Source organism: Pleurodeles waltl, chromosome 1_2 (assembly GCF_031143425.1).
Source record: "Pleurodeles waltl isolate 20211129_DDA chromosome 1_2, aPleWal1.hap1.20221129, whole genome shotgun sequence".
In the NCBI taxonomy this organism is placed as follows: Eukaryota; Metazoa; Chordata; class Amphibia; order Caudata; family Salamandridae; genus Pleurodeles; species Pleurodeles waltl.
In genome coordinates, this window is record NC_090437.1 from 1,232,026,573 (window position 1) to 1,232,037,582 (window position 11,010).

Sequence of the window (11,010 nt, forward strand, 5' to 3'; positions counted from 1 at the left end):
GTTGCTAAAAAGGGTTCCTTTGGGTAGTAATAAAGTCTTACTAGTATAAACAACCCCCACCACTGAGTTACATTTTAAATCCTGACTGTTTCTCCGAGCCACTCTTAACATATAATGCCAGTATGGATGACAATGCAACTCATACACCATGTAACTCTCATTTTCTTATGTACATTTGCTGTACAATGTTTTACACACTTGAATGATGTATTGTCTCTGTATAAACACATTTGTGGTTCTTGCCTTGAACTGAAAGCTCAGGGCAGCAGTGGGCGTGGCTAACACTGTGAGGTCAAATTTACTATTCTAACTACAGTTGTAGACTATTAGGGGAAAGGGCAATTTGCTCCAAATATTCCAGCAGGCTTATTTATTATTCTAACTCCAGTCTTGCCACATTTTTGCAGAATTTTTTAATTCCCCAAGTATTTTTATGAAGGGTTGAAAAGTAGTTATTTTTAAATTGCAGAAAGTGCTGCCCTGAGGGAGCAGCTCAGGTTAAAAAAAAACTAGAAATACCATATTATGTGTGTGTGATGTGAAGCGCTCTGATACACTACACTGGGATGAGCAGGTATTTTCCAAATAAAAATGTAGTTATTAAGTGCCATTTCAATCGTTATTTCTCACACAGAATGATACATTTGATATTCTTACCATACATGCATATCTTATGCATCCAGGAGTTGAACAAAATCAAAACCCTGCCTCCAAATGAGATTTTCTCTTAACTATTTGTGAAGTGATAAGCTGTGTGTCAACACAAAAGAATGATGGACGGAGTGCTGAAACTTTTCACTCACTCGCACCTAGGTTTAATCCATTGCTCTTTTGCTCACCATACTACCCCAGTTTGTCCCAGCCATATGCAAATCAGCCTTGACGTGGGTCCCTTGCTAGCTGCGCCACTGGATTCAAGCTAGCCTGGCTGATGAAGGGTGATACCCCGAAACTGGTCCCAAGACGCCTGCTTCCAGTCCAGGGGTGACCTGGCTTGGCAGTTCGGGCTGGACTGTTCCCACGGGGAGCAGGATCAAGACTAATTTTATGTCAGGAGGCTTCAGATTATGCTTCTCTCTTTACTGCAAGTTAAACAGCAGCCAACCAAAACACTTAATAACAAAATTCTACTTTTCCCATGAACCCCAGAAGTCCATAATGTCCACCAATCACAGGTCTGACCCCTGTATATCTGTCTCTGCTAACACAGTCCTTCCTCTTTCTATGCTGCTTGCAGCCTACAGATAAGTGACTTTCCTATTTTTGTAAAACATTTACTATCACTGGTTTTCTTGTGGTATATATCAATAACAGCGTGAAGCGGGATTGGAGCGGGTGGACTGGACTAGAGTTCATGGGAAAAGTAGTTTTTTGTAAAGTGGTTTGATTGATTGCTGTTTAACTTGCAGTAAAGAGAGAAAAGCATAATCCTCGCCTCCATGTCCTTAATAGAACTGAAAATTCTTGATGTGTAAGCTAGAAAAAATGTAATTTGTATACATGGCTGGGTCTAAACTGGGGTGACGTGGCGAGCAAAATAACCATTGATTAAACACAGATCTCAGAGTGGCGTGAGTGTTTGAAAAGTTTCAAGACTCCCTACATCATTTTATTTTGGTTTTGCCTTTGTTTTCCTCCATTGTATTGGGATCTAGGCCTTGGGCTCCAGATGGCTTTCAGCCAGAATTAAAATCAACAAAGAGGAAGGGTGAGGCCTTAGTTTTGGGCCAAGTTGGAAGTGAAAATCAGATTGCCCTCTCACTGCATGCAGGTTGCTGCTCCCAACAAAAAGCAAGCAATGTGCAGGGGCTGCTGAATGTATTCCAGTGCCGGCCAATTACGATGGGACAAATTCAGCATATTTCACTGGGGTCAGCCCAGATACCAATGCCAGCTTAATAGCAGCTGCAGAACCCCCCTCTCCCTGCTTACATTGCTTACATACAAATGCCCCCTTTGTGAATCGTCAGGTTTATGGATTGTCAAGTTCCTCCAAACAGAGTTTATGAAACTGGCCTACCCACCTCAAGGAATAATCACAACACTCGTAAGGGTGAATCATCAAACCCACTGAATTAACCTAAACTCAACCGCCCCTGGTAGCTATGGCACAGGACAGAGAGGCTTAACTCAGGGCAAACTGTAGAGTATTTATGTAGTAGCAAAACAGTATTAAAGATGGCAATCAAAAATAAGCATTGGCAAAGCAATAGTTTTTGCCTTTGTGACCCATTGCCTTTGCCAATGCCTTTTGCTAATGCTGTAGTGTCAGCAAAAAGCAATGTTGCCAATGCTGTGCAACATGGACAAAAGACAAGAGAAAAAGTGTGATTTTGTAGCCGCACTTTGTAAGTGTGCGCATGTGTGATAACTTATCAGCTTATGTGTCACCATGCATGTGCAAGTCTACCAAATGTTGCAGGCACCATCTGTTTTATTTACAGATCAAAGATTAATCAGTAAATAAAAAAGCACATTTAAGAAGTGCAAAAGTGCTTTTTAAGGAGGAAAGGCGAGCAGCAATGTGCTGCCAATTCCCTAAACAAATTATAGACTTGTTTTTTTAGAAAAAAGGACTGCGTTAGCATTAAAGGAGTAGAATTAACCTAAAATAAAGCCGGGCTCTGAAGGAGAAGGAGAGATGGGAAGCAGCACAGGAGGGAGAGAGCAACACAGAGGGCGGAAATGAACCGCAAAAAAGAGAGAGAGAGAATAAGAGAGATTAGCGTATGAGGGATAGAAAAGCACTTAGCATGAGGGGGTATTCACACAAAGGAGAGGGCATGAAAACATATGCAATCTCCTGGAATGTGTAACCAAAAAGAAAAAAAAAAAAAAAGTATTTCCTGCAAAGTGGAAGGATAAATGTCAGGCCATCAGAACCATGGCTTATATCCAGGGAAGGGACAAACACAAGAAGTGAAAGACAAGCCAACATAAAAGAAGCAAGGAATTGAGAGTGGCAATAAAGGCAACTAATGGTAAGCAATTGAGGAGGCTTAATACCACTGTAAGTTTTAGAAACCCCACAACAGGTCTTTTGCAATGAGCCAGCTTACACTACCTGGGAGGTGAGACCTAAAATGTTATTCCCTGAATGTACGCAATCATCCAATCAAAAGAACTGTAAATAGCTATACTATAGAAGAGGGTCAAACAGCAAAGGAAGGAAAGCAACTGAAAAAGAAACAATGAAATTACAGTGATTATAAAACCATTCAATGGTTTTATAGTCACTATCAGGTTTTCAACAACAGATAGCTAAATGTTCACTGTATACAAGACAAAAACATCTATAGGATATTAACACAGAAGAATTTATCTTCCCAGAATCTCAATTAAAAAATGTCACCATGCCCATCTAATTGCGTTGTGTTGTCTTTGGTACAGTACACATCTAGCATTGAACAGTAGTAAGTCAAGCTTCCATCACACACACACAATAGGTGCAATGCATGTAGCAACAGTGCAGGCAGTTCTCACATATAGCACATGCAGCAGTGCAGGTTCCCCAACACACAGAGCCATACTAGCACAGGTGTCACAAATGAAAGACTCCCTCTCACAATATAATAAGATTAGCACAGGTGGCAGTTTGAAGGCAAGGTTCCCTCACACACAGACCTATCCATGACCCGCCAGGTAAACTCTGTCGCCTCCTCCTGGTGCCACACACACTCCGCAAACTCCGGAAGATCTTCAGATGGATCCCAGCAGACTGTCGCAGGACAGTCACCCACGCCTTAGTCACCAGCAAGCTCGACTACGGCACCGCCCTCTACGCCGGCACCTCAACTAGGAACATCAAAAAACTTCAACTCATCCAGAACACAGCCGCCAGACTCATTTTGGACCTCCCTCGCCAAGAACACATCTCCTGATGACCCTCCACAGGCTACCGGTCAAGAAGCTAATCACCTTCAAGCTTCTCACCCACACGTACAAGGCCATACAAAACGCAGGACCAGCCTACCTGAACCACTCAGTCTCCTTCCACACCCCCGCCAGAACCCTCTTTTCCACCCAGATGGCCCTGGCCACCATCCCTTGCATCCTCAAAACCACCGCTGGAGGACGATCTTTTACCTACACTGCAGCGAAGAGCTGGAACAACCTCCCCCTGCACCTCAGACAAAGCCTGTCGCTCACCATCTTCAGGAAGAACCTCAAGACGTGGCTCTTCGGATGAGGCCCATCCCCTCCCCCCCAGCGCCTTGAGACCCTCACGGGTGAGTAGCCACTCTTTACAAATACTGATTGATTGATTGAGAATAGATCCGTGAACAGAAGCGCATTAGCGCTGGGAGTAGCACTGCAGCTTTTCTATTACACAAATAGGCAAGTGAGGTATCTATTAAGCTTCACTTAATCAAAACGGCAAGGCAAAAGAGAAAAATAGTGCACCACACTCAGTTACATGCCCGTTTGTGCAATAATACATGTAACAGGGTCAGTCTCCAAGGATGTAACAAACCGGCATCAAGGCAGGACACATGTAAAGCATTTACCAACTACATCAAGGGATTTTTTTTAATGCAGGCCCAGGAACTAATGAAAGTGATGTGCGTGAGATGGGCATGGTTAAAGCCAACAGAATAGATTACAACATGTCAAGAAGAGCAGCACTTGCACGCTGCTATGCTCAACCTAAAAAGGGGGATCTGTTGAAGGCCATATGCATGACTTTCTAACACATTCAGGCCCTTTGTTCTTACCAGACTGCAATAGCTGAGCTGACCTGACCTCACATCCGCTGGCTGGCTGCAGGGTGCTGCTGAAAATGATGGTAGTGACCAATGATATTGTTTATAGAGGGCCCAGTTGTCAGCCTTGATAGGGCACCTTGATGATGATGTATGTCCAACCTTTTTTTTTTTATTGTTTACAGTTCCAGACCAAAGTTAAATTAGCTTGAAAGCACACTCTAAAATACAAACAAACTGGCAGCAAATTGCACCTGTCAGGCCCTTAATTTTTTTTTAGTTTTTTTATGTTATGGGGGTAACGAGGAAGTGGAGGGGAGGTGCATTGAGCAGTTGATCTGAGAGTTAGTTAGGGAGTCAACAGAGAGTGTGTGGGGAAAGGCCAAAAGCAGTGAGGGACAGGACAACAAACGGAACGTAGAGAAAAGCATAGGAGAAAGAGCAACACAGAGACCAGTTCCGGGGAGTTTGGCAGGGTCCTCAATAGAACAAGACAGAGATGGGGCAACATGGAGAGCAAGGGGGTGAGTTATAAGGGTGGACAATGTGGGATAAGAGCTGGAAATCATATGCATTCTCCTGGAGTGCTAGACTTAAAATAATAAAGTAGTTTCTTAAAAGTGAGTAGTGCAAGGACAGAAATGAAGAGACTATGGTCTAGGCGAAGGACAAACAAGACCAACAAGGAAAGCCATCAAAAAGCAAGGATACCATTGGTGGGCTTTAAGCTCCTGTAAGTTCATGATAAACCAAGATAGATCTTTCACAAACAGACAGCTATGCTGTCTGCTAGGCTAGACGTAAAATGCCAAATGAATAAGGAAAATAGAGTAAAGTGTAATAAACAAAAGAATGACAAAATGACAAAAATCCAATAAGGGGACTTAAAGATATGAGGTTTTTTTAGGCAAATAGCATCTAAAAGCACGGAGAGCCAAGGATAGTTTATTCAAGGCTGACCATGATGGAGCGTGGTTTAGATGCACCAACCAAGGTCGTCCTGGACAGGACCTTTTAACTTAGGGCCAGATGTGCAAAGATTCCAGTTTGCGATTACCCAATTGCAAATCTTTGCGATTCGCAATTAGGAAATTGCAAACTGCAATGTACTAATGTGTCTCAGACACATTTAGAGATTTGCATTGGGTCGCTAATGGGCCTGCTTCATCAATGTTCATGAGGCAGTCTGCAATTTGCGATCCATTGTGAATGGCTGCAATCACAGGGATGGTGACCTGCTGGGGTCAGCAGACCACCATGTCTGTGATTGATTTTTCAATAAAGCATTATTTTGTAATGCATCCCGTTTTCCTTAAAGGAAAACGGATGCATTACAAAAATGAAAAGTTTTCTTTTAATTTACAAGAGTAGGCAGTGGTCCGTGGGACCATTGCCTGCTCTTAAAAAATGCTTGCACCCCCATACACAAAAGGGAAGGGGTCCCACATTCTGATCGCAAAACATTCACACATACCACTGCGACTCGCTATTAAGAAGGGAGGCCCTTGGCATGCCCCTTCCTAATAGCGAGTCGCAAATCCTATTTTGCGAGTCAGTGAAAGGTTACCGACTCGCAAAATAGGACTATTGCATGGTACAAGGCCATTCACCATTTGCAACCGCTAAATAGCTTTGTACATCAGGCCCTTAGTCTTTAAGTCCTAACCAATAGGGGAGGCACTAGGAGGGGACAATAATAGAGTATATTCCAAGTCAGGCTGCCACTGGTCAGCTTAGTACAGCCAGGAAAAAGCCTCTTGTAGGTTGTTGTCTCCCTTTAGTAACACAGGAGGTCGGCCAAGTGACCCTTGGTGTCCACGTCTTTGTCCTGGACACAAAATGGAACAGGTACAGTTCTTCAGAGCTCCTCTCAGGTTACAGACAGCAGGTCCAGTCCTCTTCTGATCATGTGAAGGTCCGGAAAGCGGTCTGAAGTGGGCACCAGAAGATGCTACATTTATGCCTAGGACCAGCTAATGGATTGGAGTGACTCCTTGGCACTCTCTAACCAATGGGGTAAAAGTTCACGTGGACCAACCCTACCCATTTTTTCAGCAGTTCCTGTTTGCCTTACTGCATATAGGCCCAAAATGCTGTATGTCAGGGAATTTGCAAGATGGTGAAAGTCTTTGGCCATACTAAACTTGTTCTGGGGGTCTGTGTGGGGAGTGTAAGATGGTCAAAGTCTTTGGCCACACTAAACCTGCACTGGAGGTCTGTGTGGGGAGTGTACTATAGTAAACCTAGTATCCTCCCACATGCGACACTAAACTCTAGTTTGAAGCAGGTACTGCACCCACAACAAACTCAGAGGCAGATGTCTAGAAAGACTTCAGTAACCAGACAAGTGAAACACAATAATTGTCTTTGCATCCTGTTCGCTCCCTTTCCAGTGTGCTCTGAGCATTACATGTGGGTCAACTTACCTGTCAAGCAGGATTTGATGTTGCAGTGTCAATGATGCTCAAAGCCCCACTCAGAATAGTCAGTGGAGTTCAGAGGAGTCCTCTCTCTACACATTCAGTTCAGTTTATTGTTTGTTCCTATAGGGGGCATTTCACATCTATTGAAGGCTGCCACAAGGACACAGCTTCTAAAGGCTTAAGCTAGTTAAGCCTTCTGACAATCCGTGCAGGTAAAGATTATCTATAAGATACATTTCCTTAATATTTATTTTAAAACAAATCTAACTGCACAATTGAATTACATTTTTAATATCTATTAAAAAGTGTGATATAATTATTTTTCTGGCTGGTGCGGTTTCTGAGATACAGTGTTAGCATTTTAATATGTACTCAGGTTTTCTACACAAGACAGCCAGGCCTGCCAGAGTGACAAATACCTGCTTGGGACTTGTCGCTGTGAAAGGACATAACGTTAATTTTCTACAATCCCCACTTTTAAACACCATGCACCCTAACTTGTGGGTTGCACGACCTACATAAGGGTGACATTAATATTTACAAGAAAGGTTTTTAACCTATCAAAATGGGTTATTTCAACAGGTGGTACTGCAGGTTTAAACCGCAGCAATCGGCTACCCAACGTAGGTCTGAAGCTATGTTTGCACTGCCACTATAGTGGATCGCACAATAGGCGCTGCAGTCCACAAGTGGCATTTAACTTCCAGGACCTGGGTGCACTTTTTACGCTAACTACTGGGGGCTTGGAGGAATCAGGAATAAGTCAGTTCAACCACTGTTAAAGGGGAAGCAAATGCAATTTACTACTAGTTAGCATGGATAAAGTACCAGAGTTCTAAAGTCGGCAAAATCATAGGGTCCAGCATAATCCAGGGTGACCACGCATAGAAAAAATATTTCCTACAATAAGGAAGTTGAAATTGGTCGTGCTGCTAGACACTCTAGATAGTGTGTATACTACACGTTTAAGGTGAGATAGGTGCACAATCTGTAAATCTAGCAATTTCAGAGCTTGTAATCAAGGTTCCTGAAATGTCAGTGTGTATGTCTGACTCTAGAAAAAACAACTTATAGGCATTGTATAGGTCTGTGATTACTGCATATGCCCTTGGGATCCATCTACCAGAGCTCTAATTCAGACATTGCTTGCCACTTTAGTGAAAAAATGAACATTTGTGCACAGAGTTTCCACCTTTCTTATATTAAAAAAAAGGAACAAGTCCATAATTTGAGGCTCTGGAGTGGCTTAGATGTACTTAGTACAATAGAAATGTGTGTAAATTATCCACTACTGTTTAACTAGGCAACTCTGCCTCTTTTAAAAAAAAAAAAATCACTCATATAGGAATAGTTTACATAACCTGGAAATACTTTTGACGTACATTTTTCTCGTATTAACTTTTTTCGCTTTATATGCCAAAAAGAAATAATACCAACTTGTGAATACGCTCAGTGGCACCAAATTTACATTTGTTTTTGCTGTACATGGGAGCAGTGTTCCCGCAGTTGCTCGTTTGACCTTCAACTCTTCTAAGCAGGCCACACAAATAAGACAACGTTGACTGAGAAGTGAGCCCGTTAATGCCCGACTGTGCTGAGAGAAAGACGCCAGCCCTCGCAATTGAAATAAGCCTGTAGTTATCCAAGGTGAGGGGTCGGTATCGCGAATGGGTCCAAATGTCACCACACAGCATCGGGACACATTTGGAAAGATTGCCCAGGCTCCGAATTCAAGCTACGGGTCAAGAACTGCTACGGGCATCCGACTGGTTCCCACTCTTTCCCAGTACTTCTAATACTTGACTTAACATACCCGCCAGAACTACGATTGGACTGGCCTATGAGACAGTCTACGCAGTATCAGAGTGGCTGGTCTGACAGGTCAACGTGTGTGTGTGGTTTTTTGTGGTCCTTGTTGGGACGGTTTTTTTACGGTTGATTTCCCTAACATAACCAAAAATATTGCAAGTTGCAGGCACAAACACGCATCCTCCCATACTTTGCAAAACACCTATAAAGAGTGCGTTTTCAAGTTCGAAACTGTCCCGGCGTGGGCCACTTTTCTTCAGCTGATAGGCTATTGATGACCTGTTTCCTTTAAGCGCCTCGGCCCATTTTCTATCCCAGTCCGACCCTGGCCAGATTGCATGACCCTATCGGCGGACAATGCCCGCGGAACTGCGTCTCACTTCATGAAAGCGTCATCTAGGCAGCTCGCGTGGAGCAATGCTATGTGCGCAGGCAGTGCCAGCTAACTGTGGCCGATCTTTAAATTAGGGAATTTCAAAGGCTGTTTTCCAGTTTAGGGAGCTTAGAGAGCCACTCTAGACTTCTACAGCAATTCCTTTAGTAAATGCATTTGATCTCCAGAGCTGGCACTGCCACAGTGCACCTAGTTCAAACACACATGCAGATCAGATCATGCAGATCAGAAGTTGTGTGATCTCTGTAAGTGTTGCAAGGGAGTGTTTGTGCTTTTTCAGCTGAGCCCAGCGCTCGAGCACTTACAGAAGAATGCCCTTACCTGATCTCTGAAGCAGCCCCCGCACGTCCTTCTTCTCGGGCAGGTCGGAGTAGGCCAGGCCCCTGCACTCCAGGATGCTGCGCAGCTTCTGGAAGCTGAGGGTGACCGGGTCCACAAGCTGCCCGGCCAGCACGCCCGTCTCGTACCAGGCTACGGCCTCCAGGAAGCGAGCCAGGGCGAAGAGCACCAAGAAATAGAGCAGCAGGAAGCAGAGCTTCAGCCACATCCTGCCGGGGGCTGCGAGCGTGCCGGGGAGGACGGGGGCCGGCTGCGCTGACACCTCCGGGAAGGAGGTAGGCCTCCGGGGAGGCGCTCACTGAGCGCCGCCCCCGCTCACCATACCGGCGGAGCTGTCACCGCGGCCCGAGCGCAGCTGTCAACTGAGCTGTCACTGTGGTTCAAAGAAGCTGTCACTGTGGTTCAAAGGAACTGTCACTGTGCTCCGGGGGAGCAGTCACTGTGCTGCTGGGGCGCAGACGCTCTCTGTTCCACGACTGCAAGAAACTTCTCTTTGTCTCCGTCTTGTTGTCTGTACTCGGTAAAGAGCCGAAGTCTTGTCCCTCGTCTATGTTTACTCCCGAGGACACGGTTGTTGCCTGGCAGAAAAACGCCAACGGGGAGGAGAGCGTGTGGCACTGGTAATAGCAAAGCAGGACTAATCTCGGCCGTTACGCCCACTCGGGGGGCGGCGAAGAGGGCGTCCATCTTGGAATGCACATAGGCGTGGAGTTAACAGGGATCTGTACCCAAGCATACACTTGTAGTACATTAATCAACTGTTCTTTTATTTATCAGAAACGTTATTTTAACTCAGTATGCCTTATTTATTATAGTCCATTGTACTGGAATTACAAGACGAAATGTATATAATGTACTATTCAATCCGCGGAAACATATGAGTAGCTAACATTTCAATAAATAGTGACATTTCGGTGAAGTACTTGCAACAGCAATGCTGGAATGAAAAAAATACTCCAGCAAGCCATAAACTGGGACTGAAGGTGTGGAGGAGGAATTGGTGTAAGGGCGGGACACAGTGGGCGGAGCTTGAAAAAGCAGAGGTATGATAGCCAATTTATACATCTATTTAAAAAATCAAATCTGCGACAAATAAATTGGGAACAAGGATAAACGTGATAGTAAAACTATTCTAGATTTCTTATTTGCTCACAAAGGGGCTGCGTTTTAAAATACCTTACCAGTTTAAGACACCTGCTGCAGAGATCTTTGTGGGCCTAGCAGTGTTGAGGGTATTATAAAAGCAGTAAAATAACTATGGTTATTAATGCCGTTCTATAAAAGTTCTGTGTTTTCTCTAGTCACAGTTGTAAAAATAAAAGAGCATAGCTAGTGTGCCTGC

At 44.2% G+C, this 11,010-nt stretch overlaps 1 protein-coding gene across 2 annotated transcripts in view; it reads right to left on the reverse strand.

Moving 5' to 3' along the window:
- The window catches only part of LOC138250038 (charged multivesicular body protein 3), a 331,776-nt gene extending 321,547 nt beyond the window's left edge, over positions 1 to 10,229 (reverse strand). The window contains exon 1 of one of the 2 annotated variants that reach the window (XM_069204420.1): positions 9,651 to 9,999. In XM_069204420.1, coding sequence (XP_069060521.1) covers positions 9,651 to 9,876 — 226 coding nt within the window. In that variant the 5' untranslated portion in view covers positions 9,877 to 9,999. Of the gene's footprint in view, positions 1 to 9,650 lie in introns of both variants that reach the window. The other variant, XM_069204403.1, reaches the window with a different exon arrangement.
- Between the last annotated feature and the right edge of the window lie 781 nt (positions 10,230 to 11,010).